General features: G+C 40.8%; 1 protein-coding gene across 4 annotated transcripts in view; it reads left to right on the top strand.

The window, feature by feature from the left end:
• neb (nebulin) overlaps positions 1–21,577 on the top strand; it is an 84,054-nt gene extending 62,477 nt beyond the window's left edge. The window contains exons 117-138 of one of the 4 annotated variants that reach the window (XM_080456562.1): positions 78–179; positions 3,048–3,161; positions 4,054–4,164; positions 5,555–5,659; positions 6,548–6,652; positions 7,582–7,692; positions 9,029–9,142; positions 9,735–9,848; positions 10,036–10,140; positions 10,513–10,617; positions 11,434–11,526; positions 12,315–12,407; positions 12,906–12,998; positions 13,676–13,768; positions 14,664–14,756; positions 15,672–15,764; positions 16,225–16,332; positions 16,805–16,991; positions 17,952–18,044; positions 18,704–18,850; positions 19,162–19,265; positions 20,617–21,577. In XM_080456562.1, the coding sequence (XP_080312688.1) occupies positions 78–179; positions 3,048–3,161; positions 4,054–4,164; positions 5,555–5,659; positions 6,548–6,652; positions 7,582–7,692; positions 9,029–9,142; positions 9,735–9,848; positions 10,036–10,140; positions 10,513–10,617; positions 11,434–11,526; positions 12,315–12,407; positions 12,906–12,998; positions 13,676–13,768; positions 14,664–14,756; positions 15,672–15,764; positions 16,225–16,332; positions 16,805–16,991; positions 17,952–18,044; positions 18,704–18,850; positions 19,162–19,265; positions 20,617–20,790 (2,457 nt within the window). In that variant the 3' untranslated portion in view covers positions 20,791–21,577. The remainder of the gene's footprint in view (positions 1–77; positions 180–3,047; positions 3,162–4,053; positions 4,165–5,554; positions 5,660–6,547; positions 6,653–7,581; positions 7,693–9,028; positions 9,143–9,734; positions 9,849–10,035; positions 10,141–10,512; positions 10,618–11,433; positions 11,527–12,314; positions 12,408–12,905; positions 12,999–13,675; positions 13,769–14,663; positions 14,757–15,671; positions 15,765–16,224; positions 16,333–16,804; positions 16,992–17,951; positions 18,045–18,703; positions 18,851–19,161; positions 19,266–20,616) is intronic. The other 3 variants (XM_080456563.1, XM_080456564.1, XM_080456565.1) reach the window with 3 other exon arrangements.

Raw genomic sequence — 21,577 nt, 5'->3', positions numbered from 1 at the left:
TGACTTGGTCATTAAATCACATACACCACCACTCCTTTGTACACGGCCCATCAAAGTCTGTTTTCCGTCTCTATTAGGTTGGCTACCGTGACAAGGCTAAACTGGACGCAAGTCGTGGCGCTCTGATCAACCGTCCAGATATTGTAAAGGCCACAGAGATGTCCAAGTTGTCCAGCCAGGTATGGTCAGCCACGTCCACCCCTGGACTCAACCTACTGCTTCCAAGCTGTATTTGTACCATTTCCCAATGTACATTTACCTAATTTTATTTCACAGCTGAGATTAAATGCATTGAGTGACTTCACTCAATCTAAAATCAGCTTCTAGAGGCCATCCTCACTTCAAGCTTTTTAGAGCTCATAATAGCACTCTAGCATTGCTGTAATAACTGTGTAGCTGCAATAATATAGCTATGTATGTCTATAACAAACAAAGGCTTATGATATTAACACGTTTTGTTGAACGAGATAATCTCAACAAATCAACACACTTTAAAATTTATTTTTGAACCACACAAGCATTTAAAAAAGTTAATCCAACTTCAAAATTCCCATTTGAGATATTAACCGGTATGATTCATGTCATAGAACAAAATGTAACTCTGTTACATCTGTGGATAAATCGGATACAACAAACTGTAACATTCTATCAGATATAACAAACTGTAACATTCTATCAGATATAACAAACTGTAACATTCTATTACCACACAACATACACACCATCTTAACTCATTCACTGCCTCTGACGTAATTGACGTAATTAACCAATACTGCCACTGACGTAAAAAACGTAATTTTAATTAAAAAAAAAACTTTTATTTATTTATTTTTTTCAAATTTGACCCAAAGGTCACCAAGGAGATATGATTTTTCGAAGATCTAGACTCCCATCCACTTCCTTGTTAACTTAAAACTTAAAAATTCTGTATCTCGGCTCCTGAGTACTTTTTTTTTTTCAATGAAAAATCTCTGGCAGTGGGCAAACGCGGCCAGCAATAATTCTGGCAGTGAATGAGTTAAATCCATTCTTAAGACATATTTATACTTATATATATATATATACATATATAGTTGTACAATGGTGTCCCGCACTAACATTAGCAGAGCTTGTAGATCAGCTATTTTTGCCACTGGACACCGTAGAACGGAATTTAAAATGAGGCATTAGCCCACCACCCTCCATCCCTAATGTCCATCCCCTCACCCATCTCCCCATCCTCATGTCATTCCATGCTGTCCTGCTCACTGTGTGCTCTCACCCCTCCATCTCAATGCGCTTTTGTAGGCTGATGCCAAGCCCTACAGCCATGGAGCATCCTGCTACGATACCCCACAGATGCGCCACCTTAAGAAAATGAGTGCCCTGACTAGTAATGTAAGGAGATCAATGCCCTTAAACCCTTTAAGACCTGAGGCGATTCTTTAAAAAAAAATCTGAATCCTGACAGTTTTTTGAAAAAAAATGAGATTTTTTTTTTTGCAAGATTTTTCAAAAATAGCAGATCTACAAGTTCATAGCGCGGCACTCGGTGCCGCGCTATGAGCTTGTATATCTGCTATTTTTGAATAGCCAAAGACATCTAAAGTGACACAGATGCGTTCCAGGTATCAATGGGTTAAACCCTGTGGGACCACTGGGTTGTGACTACACGTCTGCTCTGTCTCATCCTACCGTCTCTGTCTCATTTGATCCATATTTACCGACAGATTGACTGACTTGTTGATTTCTGACAGTAACTGGGGTCCCACACGGTTTTGAAGGAGGAATCATTTCCCCCCCCGCCTAATAGCTTTTGTGAACTTGTTTATGTTTGATTTTGCTCAGTATTTTTTTTCCTTTCATCTTCTGCATGTCTTCAGCTTGTTTTTGTTTGTCCCACTGGCAAGATATGCCTCATTGCTAAGCATAAATTAGCAAATCATTCGTGAGTAGTTTTGTTAGTGTGAACTTTTTCTTTCCCTTCCTTCTAAAAAGTTCTGAATCACTCAGTCATTGTCTCTGTCTCGGGAATGGTTTAAATGGAATGAATGAGTGTACAATGACTGTACAATACCATGGAAGTGATAAACTGTCCTGATGCATCTGTTTTTGTTTCTACTAGGTCTGTGTACATCCAGCAGTCAACTGCACTCTCACTTCTAACACTAGGGGGCAGAGTTGCACCTTTTAAAAAGAGGGCTTTTAACCACATGAACCCTAGCGTCCCTATTCTGCATTGTGAGCTTGTGGATCGGCTATTTCCGGTGAAGAGATTTGGTGTTGAGGGTGAAAAAAGAGCAGACGGTATAGAGCCCTGCCGGGGAACCTGGTCAACCAAGTATTATAGGGTTTAAGTGGTTAAATTAGCCCTGGTGTACGTATTGTGAAGTTCATAAAGTGAATACTACAGTAGTTCCTGCTGGATGTACACATGCCTAGAGAAACAAACCAATAACATGATGTTTGAAGACACGGCTCTTTCTCTCACTGTTTCTCTACAGAGCTGCAGTACAGCAGAGTCCTGTGTTGTGTGTTTGCATACTGTATATGGATGGACCATAGCATTAGAATGTTCCATTCCAGTTCTATGGCAGTGACTGCATGGCCTGCCTTCTGGGATGTGTGACATGGACAAAGAATGACTCGCTCCCAGAAGACAGTCCATGATTGGACAGCAATTGCTCTGCCTGTATAACAAGGGACTGAAATGATCTTGATGCACAAGCAGTCCAGGCCCAAAGCCATCACGGATTCTGATTTGCTCAACCCTTTTTATACAGTTGGAGCCATTACTGTCTTGCCCTTTAAATGTGTCTCTTTTCCGATGTAAAACCCCTCTTAGTGTGTGTGTGTGTGTGTGTGTGTGTGTGTGTGTGTGTGTGTGTGTGTGTGTGTGTGTGTGTGTGTGTGTGTGTGTGTGTGTGTGTGTGTGTGTGTGTGGGGGTGTGTGTGTGGGGGTGTGTGTGTGGGGGTGTGTGTGTTTCGACCCGTCTTTAGCCCACCAGTATGCCCATAAGGCTGCCAACGTTTAGTATCTCATACATAACATGTGTCCGCCCTCCTAGGTGAAGTACAAGGAAAAGTTTGCCAATGAGATGAAAGGAAAGAAGCCGCAGTATGACTTGAAAGACAGTAAGATTTACCAGACGTTGAAGGATGCAGGCAACCTGGCCAGTGAGGTAAGAGGTCACATATTAAGTCACATCCTTATTCCTTTGAGGATTATGTCTAATAACCAACATGGAGCATTTTGTCTAGTAACCAACATTGCCTAACTTTATTGTTCAGTGTCCAAGGTATGGATTAAAACAAAATTCTCCTCTAATTTCTTTTTATTTATTTTAGTATCTGAGGCTATACATTTTCCAATTCTGCGATAAGGCTCTTTTAAGATATAAGGAAATTGCAATCACCACATTCTCCACTATTCTTCTGTCATTTCCATAGAAATAACTGTATAGAGCATCGCAGTTCCCGCCCACTTCCTGGTTTTTCGTGGTGCCGGAAGGAACAACTCAATGCATTTTTCCCATTGACATTTCCAAAAATATTTATATCTATTAATTTAAGCCTCGAATCAAGCCATCATGACATGACATGAATCATGACCATAAAATGTTTTTTTCTGTGATTTTTTTTATTTTATATTTAATTATATGATATACTATATTTAATAAATACCCTTTGTTTTGCCGTTTTCAACAAAAACAAAATCACAGAATCAAACGTTTTATGGTCATGATTCATGTCATGTCATGATGGCTTGATTCGAGGCTTAAATTAATAGATATAAATATTTTTGGAAATGTCAATGGGAAAATGCATTGAGTTGTTCCTTCCGGCACCACGAAAAACCAGGAAGTGGGCGGGAACTGCGATGCTCTATAGCATGGTCCTTTCTGTTCATAACAATGCTGTGCTTCCGTGTCAGACACGAAGGAGGAATTAAACAATCCACAAGTTGCATCCATGACGCATTTGTTATATAGATCATGGGATGCCCCAGCAGAGTACCTGGCTGTGAACTCTTATGACCTATCCTTTAAAAAAAATCTATGTTATTTACCCCAGGTGAAGTACAAGGTTGACCACCAGAAGAAGGTTCTCCACAAGCCTGTGACAGACATGGCTGAATCGCTGTCCATGCAGCACCACCTGAGCACCAGCAAGCTGTCCAGCGACGTAAGACATTGTCAGCCCACTTAAGCCTGATTTATACTTAGTTGCGCACCGGTCTCACACTCCGTAAATAGCCAATCTACAAGCTCACAACGCCTCATGCTTGGACGCGTTGTGAGCTTGTAGATAGGCTATTTTCAGTGTGCGACACAATACACAACCAAGTAAATCAGGCATAACCCTCTCATTAACTCTTCCCCCACAACCCACCCACTACCAACACGCAGGATGATGGGCGTCGGTTCAGTTTCATTTGAAATGGACCTGACCTCATCGTCCTTCAGTAGTCTCCATTACTCCACATAACATTATAACCATCATCTCTGACTCAACCTACTGTAGACCCTCTCTTGGACTAAAGGCTGTAGCATCCTTCCTGCAGAAACAATATTCAGTCAGGTTGTAATCTCAAAATGACATAATTGTGTTGAAAACAACCAAACACATTGCCTTGCTGCAAAAAAAAATCTAACTAGCCGAACATCACTGGAGATGACACCAATGCGATGATGCACGATTTATTCTGTTTTATTCCCGCAATCTGCCAGCAACGTACCATGGATAGTTTTGAAGAAAGGTTGGCTGAGCAGGTTAGGAGGTACAAACCTCTATAATCCCTCTCTGAGGGACTCCAAACACAACCAGATGGCAATTAGTTCATGGATAGAGATAGCACAGCACACACTTTGTCCACTGCATCTGTCGACCAGATATAGCGAAACCTCAGAGACAAATATGTCAAAGCGCATCAGAGGGAGACTGGGGATCCAGGTGGCAAAATCCCCATTCCAGCTGTGTGATGGCACCGCATCGAGTATAAAACAATTTTGTCCGCAAAGAAATTGTTTGGTTTTGGCAAGCCAAAAATATTTCGACTTCTTTTGAAGTGTACTGTCAGCTTAAGTGTAGTGTCTTCTTAGCCCTCATCCATCCATAAACATTATTCAAGAACCTCATCTGGTAGTGATCCTCACCCAGCTCTCTCTCATTCTCTCATACCCTTGACCCTCCATTACTAGTATCCTCTATAACCACCTCCTCCATATTTTTTCCCATCCCATGGATTTCTTTTTTTCCCTCCCATAGCTCTCATCCTAGTCTCAACCTTTCCTTTTTGATTAATAAACATCTAAGACAAACCTCGTCACCTCACCCTCCTACTCACCTATTGATCCTTATAATATCCGCAACGATTTGTTTTGTCATCCTATCACTTTAAAACTATTTTTAGGCATCCTTGTAGGCATTTTCTTTTCTTTCTTGCAGACAATCTTATAAGGCTCTTTTTTTATGGATGGCGGTAATGTTAAGCTCAAGACAGACGTTCTTTTTTTATCCCACCCCCCTTTGTTGTACTGAGATGTGTGTTACTTGACTGGGAATTCCCCCTTAGTACCGCTACAAGAAGAAATTTGAGGACAGTAAGGGTCACTACCATATGATTGCTGACACGCCAGAACACCTCCATCACAAGGATGCCTCTGACCTTCAGAGCAATGTAAGTGACACAGTCTTATGAGGACTCAGCTGTCCCAGAGTACTCATAACATCACCTGCTATGGTTTTCACTTTATCTTACATACGTTTGCCTACAGTACACGACACGTGGAAGCATTTACGGCAGTGTGTCCCATTGAAAGCTTGAAAGTTTTCCCTAAACCCTATTCCTAACAACAAGATTTAAGAAATGCTTCTCAATGCTAATCAAGTTCTAAACTATGTTTAGAACAAATAAGGGATCAGAATGAGTTTCAGATTACAGCCAGCACACCAACATTTTCCCAGACACTTGAAAACTATAAAGTAGTTGAATTACATAAAAAACTTTAGTGTTTGTGTTACTTAAGTAGGCTTTGGCTGACCCTGTAAAACAGTTTTACTAGAGGGCGTTGTTAGCTGCGTCCAAGTGCAATTTGTGTAAGTTTATTAAATCAGTAAAGTGTTGTCGTGCCTCTCCTTGAACTGAAACAAGCAATTTGTATCATTTAAAGTGTAAGTTGTTTAAATTCACAATGCACATACAGAGGTCTATAGAGGGTACTCCTACTCAAGATGGAACCACAATGGTCCCATTTAATCTAAATTCCTGGTCCGACCAGTGCCAACGTAATCCTAACAATAGTGTCCTATAGTAAGTACAGTACATTGAATCTCCGAAAACTAACCCCAAGCTTTGTATTACACTTACACAACATCAACGCAACGCAACGCAACGCAACGCAACGCAACGCAACGCAACGCAACGCAACGCAACGCAACGCAACGCAACACAACACAACACGTTGTACTATAACTTGTGTTTCATGTACTTTTCAGTATATGTACATACAGTCCGTGTAGAATCTGTGTTGTGGACTCTGTTTGACTGGTGTGTGGGCTCTTACAGGTGAAGTACAAGGAGAAGTATGAGAAGGAGAAGGGCAAGGCTATGTTGGACTTTGAGACCCCCACATATGTAACCAACAAGGAGGCCCAGCACATGCAGAGTCAGGTAAAGTACCCTTCAGGCACCCAGAGCCCGGACGCAGAGACCATTCCATTAACCTTTTGTGTTACAGGACCACTCCTCTCTCGAAATCTTGAAGGACCGGTGTGAAATCCTGCTGATATCTCTTCCTATGCGTTATCACTTGTTGAATGTGGAAATGCAATAGCATGTTGTATGTCCAGCAGCTATTTATATTGTTGGGTGTATGTGTATGATGGCAGACAAACCTGTTTTTACATTGCCTTCGCAGCCAAATTCATTAAAGTTGAGGTCATTATTTTACCAGCTTCAATTTCATAGTTATGAAATGTTGAAATTTGCCAATGAACATTTTTAATTTCCTGAAATTATACTGATTTAAGACTTGAAAAAGGCAGTGTAAAATTAGGTGTAAGCCTTGCATTAAACTGACCCTGAGCCTCAATAGTTTAGTTTTAGTCTAGTTTGCCTCTGATGATCCAGGGCCAAGAAAGGTACAGTATATTTGTCGTTTAACATCACATTAAAGTTATCCACACAGTATGATGATACTGACACTTAGTTTTTCATTCACATGGAAATTTGTTTTGCATCACACGCTCCAACAACGATTAAAATGTATTTATTTTAAAACAACATAACTAGAATAGATATACTGTAGTATCATAAAAAAGATAAAATCGTAGAGCGTATAATAAGAAAAGAAACGTATATAAGAAAGCTTTACTTTAACTGATGATAATAAGTATTTCAGTAAACGTACAGACACATTCAACTTTTAAGAAAATTGTCACACATCAAAGTGCATGCATACAGAGGTGGTGAGTGAATGTTCCAAAGAGAATGGTACACTTAAGAACCAAGGTAACCGCAGTGTGAACCAGGACTGCCTGCATGTGCTTATCTGAGCCATGTCTGTCTCTTGTCTTACGTATCTTTTTTACGGTCAATAGAAAGACTATAGGAAGGACTTTGAGGAACACATGAGGGGCAAGAACCTCTCAGGCTTGGAGGTCACCCCCGCCATGATACATGTCAGACACGCCACCAAAATAGTCAGCGAGGTAACTGACGGACCAGTCACCCGGCCGTCCCCGTCCCCGTCCCTTCCCGCCCTGGGTTTTAATCCTCCCACAACCCCACCCATGCTTTATAATCATACTAAGACCACAGCACAACCACAGCCCCTCTCTTCCCTCCCTCCGTCTTTTTATCCCACCACTGTTTCTTTTTTTCTTAATTCTTTTTTCCCCCCCCAGCTCTACCCACACGGTTTAGTTTGGGGTTAGCTTGCATGGTTTATGCAAAAACCATAATGCCCTCTTAATAATACGCTACATTCACCCATGCCTCTCCTCTTGTCGGACCTCTCCATTGTGTGACTGGTGATATTAATGTAGTTTATTGTGTTCCTGCGTCTATGTACATGTTAATGCAGGGGTTCCCAAACGTTTACACGCAATGGACCTCCAATTAGACCCCTATATTGCGAAATGCCTTTAAAAAGGAAGAAAGAACGAGCAAAATAGCCAATCTACAAGTAGATCTGCTATTTACTTTTTAAAGGTTTTGAACATTTGGAAACATTTGGAACCATTTTGACAATAATGGTCAAGATAGGAACGCCAGGTTTAAATTTGTTTAAAACATTTTTTTTAGTATTATGTTATATATAGTATATATTTTTTCCTTTCCAATTGGCCCACCTGGTGACCCCCACTTTCAAAACCACTGTGTTAATGTAATTTATTGTGTTTGTGTGTCTGTCTGTGTATGTGTTTGACACCCTGGACTACTCCAATTCATGCCCAACCCTCCATTAAGCAACCCTCCATACCACAAATAGTTTTTTTTTCTTTCTAATAATAGGTGAATTTGTGTGTGTATTTGTTGTATTTGTTGTGTATGATGGCTCACCCTCTGCTATCTCAAGTCAAATTTCTAAATGACTGAAGCCTAATTTATAGTTTGTTGTATGACCGTGGCAAAAATAACTGATTTTCGATGTGTGGTCGCACAACAAAGTGTAAATTAGACATGAGAGTGCACATTTACTGTTCTAATGAAACAACGTCTTGAATGCAATTATTTCTGTGCTTTCAAGCTGTGTATGATAAAATGTGGTTAACATTGCTTTTATCAGGCAACTTGCTAAAGTCACCAATGTCTCTCTCTAAACATCTTTTTAATGAACAATGACAATCTGATTCATCCTTTATATTTTGGCAACATTTCGCTATAATTGTATAGACGAAAAAAAGTTAAATTTTATAAGTCGCTGATTCAATGAGCATTTGGGAGGCTTGGTGACTTTGTGCTCAAAGCTCTGTGTGGCCTGGCCTGGCCTGGCCTGCTTGTGTGCCCGTCTGTCTACAGTCTCTCTGTTCTTCCGTCTTGTAGAAAGAGTACAGGAAGGATCTAGAGGAGGGAGTGAAGGGTAAAGGGCTAACTGCATTGGTGGTGGAAACTCCGGAACATTTGAGAGCACGGAATGCCACTCAAATCCTGAGTGAGGTATGATTGTGACTTGTCAGTGGATGGAAGTGGCTTTGTTCCATCCCCACTCTTAACGTATCCTAACCTAGCCAAAGCCTTTAACATAATGCTTTTATCGTATCCTAACCTAGCCAAAGCCTTTAACATAATGCTTTTATCGTATCCTAACCTAGCCAAAGCCTTTAACATAATGCTTTTATCGTATCCTAACCTTGCCAAATCCTTTAACATAATGTTTCATCGTCACACTAACATGGCAACTGCTGGGCCTGCCATTTTGGCCTTGCTTGATGACATCACTAATATGCCCCATAGTTATCCCTTTAACTGTATTATATTCTGTCCCTGATCATTGTATGAATTCTACTCATTTAACACATTGAAGTTCCTGACTAATGCTGTTCTACCTTTCAGTGTTGAAGTGGAGCCTCACATGCAATCCTCCTTTGCATCACTATAATTATTCCCTCTAGTCCTTAATTCATGCTAACCTTGTTTTATTGAACATTCCCCCAGGAGTTTGTGGTTTTGCAGCCCCTTTCCTTATCATAATCCACCAGTCAATTCTCATTTTATTGTGCTAACATTGTGTACCTTGTCTCATTTGCAGAGAGAGTACAAAAAGTCACTGGAGACGGAGATCAAGGGCAGGGGAATGTTGGCTTTGGCTTGTGACACCCCAGACTTTATGAGGGCAAAGAACGCTACTGACATCCTCAGTCAGGTTCGTCTGTTGTCTTTCAAGTATTGCTCTCTTATATTTTGGTTGGAGCACTCCAGCATGGAGGGTGAGGTTCTTAAAGGCATGAACCATTTTGTGTTTGGAAAGTTGAGGAAAAGGCTGTGCCATATGTTTACACTGGGTTAGTAGAGTTTCGTATGAATAACCTGTCGTTGTTTTTGCCCTTCAGTCTAAGTACAAGCACACTGCTGAGTTGGACAGGGCCAGCTTCACGTCAGTCATCGATACCCCTGACATCATCCATGCACAGCAGATGAAGATCATTGTCAGCAAGGTATTGTAGTCAGTTCAAACAACTGGTCTGACTGGTCTATAATTGCCTTAACACACTCTCAACCTGCCGTCCGTATTTTGGGCATGTTATAGGCAAGTTATAGGCAAACATTTTCAAAACATTAAAAAAATATACAGGAGGGATGTGTCGCATCATGACACGTTGTAAGCTTGCACATTGACTATTTTCGCTATTCATCGTAAGCCGAAGTATATAGGGCTTACGTGGTAAAAAATCTTTTCACCTTAAATGCCCGGGTGCAGAATGTGCATCCTATACAATTACATTTGAAAACAACACCAGAAGTGATCCTAATGTTTTGTTTAGTTTTGTTTATTATTTATTTCTCACTGGCTTTCTTGGTCCCTACAGAAAAAATACAAGGAGGAGGCTGAGAAGTGTATGGCTCATTACGTGCCGGTCATGGACACCCCTGAGATGCTGAGAGTCCGTGAGAATCAGAAGAACTTCAGCACCGTAAGTAGTTGATGAAAACAAACTGTTGATTAGTGACATGGTATAAGCAGGTTCTTGTAAGAACCTTGGGGTATAATAGGTGCTCAAAGGTCAAGTCCAATTTCCTTGTGGCTCTATGTGTGTCTTCATGTCAGCTCTTTAAAGTATTACCTTCAATACTTTACTTACTTGTGTACTGTTCATGAAATGTCTTTTTGTGTAGTGTCCCCAAAAGAAACCATTTCAAGTCACCTTAGTGCACAAAGATGTTTGGAATTCAGTGCTATACAGTATACAGTATATTATACAGTATATACTTTCTCTTTAATTGTTGCTTTATTTTCTCCCACACTCTCTGTTTCTTGAGATGAATCTTAAAAGTTCCTGACATACAGCCTGTTTTTCGTGAGAAAGACAGTATTTTCTTGATGCAGTAGATAGCCTATATTAACCCAAATGGACAGCATTTTAAACTAAGCAACTAACTCTAGCTGATTTGTTACCATAGCGTAATTCTTTTGGTAGTCCACAGCCGTTGAAGGTTTTGTTCACTGTCAGTGTGTTGTTTGTGTATTATTGTTGAATAATGTCTGTTTTTTTGTGTTTGTGTTAAATGTAAATGTATATTTGTCTGCATATATTTTGTTAAGGTGTGCTCAATTTAGCTTGTAGGATGTGACAGACAGAGCCAACATTGAATTGTCACAAACTTTATGAAAAACCTTTTACCCAAAGTAAGCTATGTCAAGCTTATCTCAAGTTTAGGTATGTTGGATAAGGGAAAATTAGGCTAACCCTTTGTTGCTGCTTTGATTTCCATTTCCAATCTATGAAAAGATTCATTACAAAGAGGATTTGGGTGGAGGGACAGCTATACCTGAGACCCCTGACATGGAAAGAGTTAAACGCAATCAGAAGAACATTAGCACGGTACTCCAACTCCATAGAGTGACCCTGGCTTTCTTCCTCTCCTCTACCCCTCCTCCTCCTCACTTATATTTCACTATCCCTATAGTATCCAATGTTGAACTTGTCCTGCCCTTCACATGTATTCCAGACAGTCCAATTTTTTTTATTATCCCTTGTTTAACCACTTAAACCCTATATTCTACATTGACCGGGGTCCCCCAGGGCTCTAGCACTGCCCCACTCCCTTTTCCCTCTACACCAAATCTCTTCACCGAAAATTGCCGATCTATAAGCTCACAACTCATTTGCTTTGCGACTTGTTGTGAGCTTGTAAATTGATTATTTCTGCTGATAGTTTGCCTATTATGACATGCCCAGAATAGGGACGCTAGGGCGTTCAAGTGGTTAAACTTTACTATTTTACAAGATCCCACATGTTTTTATATTAACTTCAGGATATCCTGTTCACTCAAACTAAAGACTAAAGATGCCACCCATGAATCATTATATATATATATATATATATATATATATATATATATATATATATATATATATATATATATATATATATATATATATATATATATATAGAATATATATATAGAATATATATGTATACGTATACGTATACGTATACGTATACGTATACGTATACGTATACGTATATGCACACACACACACACACACACAGTATAATATTGATTGAAATACCTGTATGTAAACCTGATTATCAAGTAAAGGTAAATCAAACTCGTAAAATTAGGCTAACCCATTTGTTGCTGCTTTCACTTCCCATCCATGAAAAGATTCATTACAAAGAGGATTTGGGAGGAGGCACAGCTATACCTGAGACCGCTGACATGGAGAGAGTAAAACGCAATCAGAGGAACATTAGCACGGTACTCCATAGAGTGACCCTGCCCCCCACATCCCCTATCATTCTCACTCTATCTTCCTCTCATATTTCCCTGCCCCTTATCTAGTGTTACCCAAGTGTAGAACTGCACCTGATCCCCACACATGTAATCCCTGTTCAAATGACAGCCATTGTTAATTTCCACCTTTATAAATGATCCCTTGTGTTGTTATACTAATTTCAGGATTTTCTTAGCTCTTGGATATAAATAATCCTACTGTACATAATACAGTAGATGCCACCCATCTAAGCCCCCAAGTAATGAACTAAATGAAGCATCATCCATTGTGAGCATTACCTGTTCTCTCATCATATGATGATGACTCATATCCGTATGCCGACGTTCATAGCGTTGCAATGTGTGTGATCTACAGTATGCATGGATGGTGATTTGTGGGTGTGTGTTCATGGCACATACATGCACGATGTTTACCCCTCTGTCTTACTCTGTGCTTGTGAAACCCATGGGGTCAACGGGTAGATAAAGTACAAGGACTTGCTGGGTCAAGGCATAGCCATACCAGATCTCCCTGAGGTGAAGCGGGTCAGAGAGACCCAGAAGCACATCAGCTCGGTAGTGTAACAGAAACCCAGAGTGAACCCCTGTCATTTCCTGCCATCGAGCCTCTGACCCTGTCACACATGCTCAATGTCACTATACTGACCTCTAAGCCCGATTTCTACTTAGTCGCACGACAGTGTCGCAAGGGGAACATAGCTGATCTACATTGGCTATGTTCGCCGCCCGACACCGTCCTACGACGATGCATAAATCAGGCCGTAGACATGTTGCAGGAGATATCCCAAAAGTACCAAGTGTTTGTTGTGGTTTTGCTGTGATTGTCCCTGTGCCATCCTAAGAACCTGTTAAATCCATAAATCATTGTCCCTGTGCCATCCTAAGAACCTGTTAAATCCATAAATCATTGTCCCTGTGCCATCCTAAGAACCGGTTAAATCCTGGATTGTCCCTGTACCATCCCAAGAACCTGTTAAATCCATAAATCAATCTAGATTTTTTTATTGTTTTGATTTGTGTTTCCCTTTTCCTTTCAATTGTTATATATTGTACTGTATATATTTCCCGACTGACTGGTCTGATACATTTAACGTTTTTGTGTGCCTGGATTTTCTCCCATGTATTTCCTTCCTTACTAAAAGGGAACAAAAACCTCCATTTGAATTGAACGTTAACCACCTATTTATTTATTTGTTTGTTTATTTATTTTTGCTGTTTTATCCTCCCCAAAGCTTCAGTATAAAGAGGATTTGGGACAAGGGACAGCTATATCAGGGACCCCAGAGATGGCGAGAGTTAAACGCAATCAGCTGAACATTAGCACGGTACCCTACTGAGTGAAACCGGTCTCTCCGGACACATTTCGCGTTCATTTGCCCCCTCTCAACTTCCATAAACCCTGTAAAAAAAAAACATCATAACCCACCCACCATTCAAGGTTTTTTCTTCTTCTTCTCTCTCTCTCTCTTTTTTTTTGGTACAAAAATCTACACTGTGTGTATCATGGTGATTATTTGTAGTTATTAAACAAACTTAATCTCTGATCTTCATCCCATCAAAGCCATTGTGAGCTGATACTAATCAATTATAGTGTTGTTGAATTTACCTTAATGTTCGTCTAGCACAGATGTCACTATCATGTATTGTATCGTTGCAGACGGGCAGAAACCTTGTATGTCCATAAAAAAGAATTTCATTAATGGATGCCCTATTTTATACTTATACTTATACTACAAGCGCACGATGCACGGCTCCACTGCTTTCACTATTTAAAAAGGTTAACTTTGTCCAGGGGTTTTATACATTTTTAACCAGTGAAAATTATTAACGAGGGCTTGTGACTAAATAATGACGACATTGGAACACAGGTTATTTTTTCCATTTCCTGAAAAGTTATTTTTGGACATACTGTAGGCTACAAGGTTTCAACCTGACAGCGACGATATGTTGAATTTAAATAGTAATACAGCACAAGGTGTTCCTTCCTTTCAGACCAGCAAAAGCTTCTTCCTAATTCCGTGCTTTGACATTAAATAGTCAACAGAATTTACTTTCACTGTTCTAATGCTCCATAGCAATTGTGATGTACAATGATGTGCTATGTGTGTGTGAGCGTGTGTTGTCTTTCTGTCTCCTCTCCATTATCTCTGACTGATGCCAGCTCTGTTGTGTTTGTCCTCCATTTCCTCTGTATGGAACCCGATACCGTCCACTGCACAGATAAAATACAAGGACTTGTTGGGTAAAGGCACAGCCATACCGGACCTCCCGGAGGTGAAGCGGGTCCGAGAGACTCAGAAGCACATCAGCTCGGTAGTGGAACTAGAAACCAGAGCCGCGCGTGCTCATAACTGCTGAGAGTGACCCAACACCCACTTAAAAAAAAGCCCTTGATTTGCATCATCAATCATCAGTTCATCTTCTTATCAATTCATCTTCCCATCATCATCATCATCATCATCATCTCATCTCATCTCATCCGCCCTCATCCAAGGCACAGGCCGCAGTTTCCAGAGCTCCAGCCCTGCCATCAGCACCAGTTTCACCCTAATCCAGCCTGTTGTCCGACCTACCTCCCTAAAGCTTCCATTCTTTCCATTGTCTTCTACTGTCGTCATGTACTCTTGCAAATCATCTTTGAGCTTTAAATCATCCCCACCACCTTCAAGCCTTCCCTTTCTGTGGCCAATGATACTCCCCAAGGGCCAACCCTATTTCTTAACCGACAGCCCAGCTTTCTTCCCATTAAAATGCTGTTAATTCTGTGTTAATTCAGTGTTACCCTCAGAAACACAAGCTGTTACAATGTCTCGTGTGTGTGTGTGTGTGTGTGTGTGTGTGTGTGTGTGTGTGTGTGTGTGTGTGTGTGTGTGTGTGTGTGTGTGTGTGTGTGTGTGTGTGTGTGTGTGTGTGTGTGTGCGTGCGTGTGCGTGTGCGCGTGTGCGTGCGCGTGCGTGCGTAATCACACTATAGGACCAATTTCTCAGACTCTGATCAAGCTTAATAACACTTTGACTGTAACAATGTCCTATTCCAGGGCCAACGGTAAACAGTGGTGCTTTTTACTGTAATGTCACAAACAACTCAAGAGACTTTACTGCAGGCATTCTATGTCTGAGAGTCTGGGCTTAATGCAGGTCCACGAAAGCAGTCCTATACGTGTGTGATCTGTGTGTGTTGCAGTGTGTCTGACTGTCCCCTCGGGGGCGCTGTGCTTTTGTCCTGTAGGTGTTGTATAAGGACAGTAAAGCCAAGGGAACCCCTGTGGTGTCCACTCCAGAGATGGAGCGAGTCAAACGGAACCAAGAACAGATTAGCTCGGTACCAATCACAAACGTGTTCTCCGCCCTCATCCCCCCCAGTAGTGACCCCCTAAGTTAACTCTTCCCTAACTCTGTGTCCCCTGCCTATATTTAATCATATTAACTCTTCTATTGTTCCTTCTTAAATGTGTTTTAATACAGCACCACCAGCTGTGAGGTGTTTGTGCACACATCATCACTGCTAACCTCCTGTGTTGTCGAGACTACTCTTCATCTCTTTCCCCTTTCCTCCTGCTGTGGATTGGAACACACTTGTTTTTCGTATGATTGTTCACCCTCTTTAAAAAAAAAGAAATTCTCCCTGCTAATTCATTTGTCTGAGTTCCCAATAATTTCCCAGCTCCTTCTGCAAGCAGCCTCGTATGTCATTGTGCCACCATTGTATCTCTCTGTGCAATTAATGCTGATGTTTACTGTGCTCACCTTGTGTCATCCTGTCTGTCCTGCCCGTCTACCAGGTGCTGTATTCTGACAGCTTCCGTAAGCAGGTCCAAGGCAAGGCCGCCTTTGTCCTGGACACCCCAGAGATGAGACGTGTGAAGGAGACCCAGCGCAACATCTCTGGAGTGAGTCTCTTTCTTTGTTCGTTTTGTTTTTGCAATACTACCATGTAGAAATACTCTGTTACATGTCAAAGTTGTATTTGTACAGTACAAAAGTATTGACATCAAAATATGCTTACAGTACCAAACGTAAACGTTCTCATTGTGCAGAATGGCCCATTTCACAAATTGGCATAAAAATATACTGTATTTTCAGTTCCAAGCGTAAAAGTGTTCATTATGCAGATTTGAATTACTTTATGTATAATACGTCATCATTTCTCACGTAATGTATGTTTTATATTAATAATCTGAATCTGCAATGTAACTAGTAACTAAAGCTCTCAAATTATTGTACACAAATATGTCACAGACCTATTCAAAAGGAATAAAAAAGCCCCAGCTGATTTCTTATCATAAAATAAAACAACTCCTATATGAAGGGTGACTGACCCCAGTCCTTATTTGCATTATCTATCTATGCCACATTCACCAGGTGAGATACCACGAGGACTTTGAGAAGAGCAAGGGTAGCTTTACTGCAACCACCACTGACCCAGTGATGGAGCGTGTGAAGAAGAACACCCAGGAGTTCAGCGACATCAACTACCGCGGCATCCAGAGACGCGTCGTAGAGATGGAGAGGAGACGCGTCGTGGAACACGAACAGGAGACCACCACTGGTACGGCCAGGGACACACACACACACGACAGCACACACACACACACACACACACACACACACACACACACACACACACACACACACACACACACACACACACACACAGTAAATGCTCATAAATAGGCCTACTCAAAATGCTTTATAACAATACGGTAATTGCTTGTCACTTCGACTTTTGGCCAGGATCAATAGTGGTATTATAATTTTCATAGCTGTACTACGTTACAATATTTTCTATAATGCATTATAATCAGACAGACATACATACATACAGGTGCGTCAATTGTTACAGGTATAATGCATAGTTTTCTATGCATTTTGGGTTTTTGGGGGGGTTTGACCCCCACATTTTTCCGGCCGCGCGGCTTTGCCGCGCGCCCAGGATAGGTGTCCCTTATTTCAATCTCTGGGAGTTGGCAACCCTAACCTTGCCATACCTTAGCTTTTGCTGAACTGATGCCACTGGACATGACATACACACAAAATAAACTGGTACAGTGAAAAGAATATGATGTCAAAATGTACATTTTCTTGTGTGTTACAAAATCGAAAAATCCAAAATAGGACCGTCATTTTTATGGCGGCCCCTTGGACTTTTGGTATTTTGCTGAGTGGCCCCTGAGCCATCTTAAGTTGAGTAGCCCTGCTATAAGTGGTCATTGGATAAGTAACGTGAAAAAGATAAATGGCATTAAATCTATGAAAGATATTTCTGCCTAAGCCTCCGGGACTGTATAGTGACTTATAATTCACTATACACACATAATGCATTATAACATTATAATCACTGTTAATATTATTTTCATTATAATGTATCACAACTATGAGAATTATAATACACTATGATCCTTGCAAAAAAAGGGTTGGGTATTGTGATACCTGACCATCTTACAATAAATACACGAACACAGAACACACAGAAATACACAGATTTATATCGCTCTCGTCTTGTCCTCAGATTTGCGTGTGTGGCGTACCAATCCAGGCTCCGTGTTTGACTATGACCCTGCAGAGGACAACATCCAGTCCAGGAGTCTGCACATGATGTCAGGTGTGTTACAACAACAGCTTTTACTCCACACTCATTGGTTCTCAAAGTGGTCCTCGGGGGGGGTTCCAGGGGGTCCCCAGCAAAAGTAGTTAATATAGCATCACAATCATTTTAACCGCTTTATCCATTTATATGTTGGCTATTCAAAAACAGCAGACCTACAAGCTCACAGCGTGGCACGAAGTGACGCTCTGTGTGCTTGTAGATCTGCTTTGTTTTTGAATTATTATTTTTTTATCCAAAATGTTTGGACAATTTTGAATAATTAAAAAATTTTATAAACCTAAATCTTCTCTTCTGGGGGTCCCTGGCACAAAATATTTTCAGATGGGGGTCCGCCAAATACCGCCAAATCCATATCGATTTAGGGGTCCTTGACTTGAAAAAGTTTGAGAACCACTGCTGTCATGTTATCATGTGTTACCACATCAGTTAGTACTACTGTGACAATTTTTTCTCATTGAAATATATCTTACCATTAAAAATACAATGTGTATGTCCATCGTCTCTCTCCCTGACGGAAAGAGGTAATTGCAACGATCAAAACTACTTCTGCTTCAAATAAATGTATTGACATTGTCCACGTCCAACCTCTGCAGTACACAGACGTGCTATAGTTATATTGTATTAACATACTCTACCGCTTGTTCTTTCTCCAGTTCAAGCCCAGCGTCGCAGCAAGGAGCACTCCCGCTCCACCAGCGCCATGAGCGCTGGTGACGAGAAGTCAGAAGTCTCAGGACTGACTCAGGATGTGGACCACCACATGTCCCTCTACAGCAACGGCTTTGGTGCCTCCAGTATGGGTAAGATGTAGTGATGCACGATATTATCGGTAGCATATTGATATCGGACGATATTTCATTAAAAATTCAATATCGGAATCGAACCGATATCAAAATAAGTCAGATATTGACCGATATTTCACCGATATTGATGATATTGATTTCATAGTTTAGTTTGTTACTTAGAAGTCAGTCCATTGTCTTTCATATGTGTGTGAAAAGGACACACGTTAATTGTGTGCTGGCTGTTTTCTCAGTTTCATATAATGATAAGAAACCAGAATTTACAGAACAGACACAGTAACAGTGGTTGTGTGTTTTGCTGTGTGCAGGCTACACGCAGACTAAGACTGTGGAGCTGCAACAGAGGTCATCATCAGTGGCCACACAGCAAACTGCCGTCTCCTCTGTCCCTTCACATCCGTCAACCACTGGCGTAAGTACCTCCCACCACACACACACACACACACACACACACACACACACACACACACACACACACACACACACACACACACACACACACACACACACAATTAATCAGTTTTTATACTGACTAATTGTTGTCAGGTGAAATTAACTACAACACCAAGTTAATTTGATCTTATTGACACATATATAGGCCTGATTTTCAGTGTCACTTTCTGTCAATTGGTGTAACCAGTATTGTTCATAGGAATTTGATAATATACAGGTAAACTGTGGAATAATGAAACACATGGAATACAACATAATGCTCTATTTTACATAATTATTTTGAAAGGTTTTCTCAGAATTATGTCAATGTAACAAAAACTGCCTTTTAAAAAAGCTGCCTTTTATTAGCATTATCTAGAGATAATGCTAATAAAATCTATTTTCATTTGATATTTTAAAATAAAGTAAAAAGAATTATGAGAACACTCTCATTCACTTCAAGTGGATTTTTTAGTTTGTCCGAAAGCTTAGTGTACCTACTAAATAGTATGTGAGATGCATACTACATTCAGGCAAATTAATAGGCCCCGTCCGAAGTCACATACTAACTGACATACTGGCTGAAATGTGTGCCAGATGGAGTGCTTTCTTAACCTCTGTAGTATGTCCGAAATTAAAGCATACTGCTTGATACTAAACAGTAGGCTTAAAATAGCATACTGTGTAGTATGTAGCATGTTAGTGTGTGGTTTCAGACGCAACCTAGGATGCTTGGACTAGATTATCCATTCAGATGAAGCATACTACCCAGCCTCAGTTTCTCCAATGTAGAATTGTTAACGTCGTCATAGAAAAGGAATCTTCAGTTAACACAATAACAAGCCGAGCAGAATGTCACAATGCACCCAGGGCACATGTCATCACCAGGGGAACCAGGCCTTTGTGAGAGTGTCTTTAGTTGCTGCTGCACACAGCACCATGTGGCCCTGTGTGAGCTGCATTGGATCTTTTATGGTGTGAACATGGGAAATGGGGAAACCAGAGGCAAGAGAAAGAGCCAGTGTGTGATCCGTACTGTCCTGCTGAGAGATGCACTTTTTCCCAAGTCTACTTTTTTGTTTATTTATGCTGGGATGTTTATGACATTCCTTAAAGGAAGATCAGCGTGCATGTGAGAAAGTAGAGAACGCATATGCTGTGGTGTTGACTTCCTGAATCAGTGTGGACTCTGGTCTCTCTCTCCCCATTACATTCTTTTCCTCAACCCCAGACTTTCACAAGCATTAGTACAGACTCCAGATCTCATATAGTTAAACGATTTGCTACTGTGACCATGTGAAGGACTTATTACACTTTCCTCTCCTCTACAGAAAACCGTGCGCGCCATGTATGACTACACGGCAGCCGACAATGATGAGGTCGCCTTCAAGGATGGTGATGTTATTGTTAACGTGCAGTCCATCGACGAGGGATGGATGTACGGCACTGTGCAGCGCACCGGCAAGACCGGCATGCTGCCAGCCAACTACGTTGAGGCAGTCTAAAGATAAAGCCCGCCCATCCCCACTCACCCTGCTTCAGGAGTGGGTGAGACACATCCACGGGGCAAGCTGATAGGTCCGCCACCTGCGGCTGGATCTATGGCTTTGTGCAATGTCTAGATTTTAGATTCTACTAACTAGCTCTTAACTGTTTTGTTGTTGTACTGTGACTGTGTTAGTCTGTTGTCAAATATTCAAATGTGTTATCAAATATGGCTGTGTTCCCCCCCTGTTGACTGTGGATGTGACAAACCATATGATATACATATAAATACTTCTTACATACCATACCTATATGATATGATAGACTATTGTAGGATGTTAAAGCTATTCCAAGACCCTATCTTGTGATGATGACATAATTTAGTTAACAGCCGATTATTTTGTAAATTGCAAAACCACCTTATTTAATATATATAGAACACTTTTTTTTGGGACAAAGCCTTATCAAGAGAGAAATTATCTCACAAGAATATATGGGCTCATGCTGTCCGAACTACGCTAATAGAAATGTTGAACCTTATGGAGATAAACTCTAGTCACCTACAACAGGAGTAGTGAAGATAAGAAGAAAAAAGTTAAGAACCTGAAGGAGGCATTAACCCTGTATCTCCTCCATGATCAAACCAGTCCTAAAGAGTTGAATGAGTCAAGCCCCCAGTCTACCCTCCTTTACTGAAGGCCGGCCACTAGTAGTGTGTGTGTGTTTTGTTTCTTCTGATTACCTAGGTCTGACGTTAAGGGATGTTGTGTACCTTTAATCTGTAGTTAATAAAGCACACCAAGCTTC

This window comes from Gymnoscopelus braueri, assembly GCF_963280865.1.
Source record: "Gymnoscopelus braueri genome assembly, chromosome: 18".
In the NCBI taxonomy this organism is placed as follows: Eukaryota; Metazoa; Chordata; class Actinopteri; order Myctophiformes; family Myctophidae; genus Gymnoscopelus; species Gymnoscopelus braueri.
This window is presented reverse-complemented; position numbering and strand designations above follow the sequence as displayed.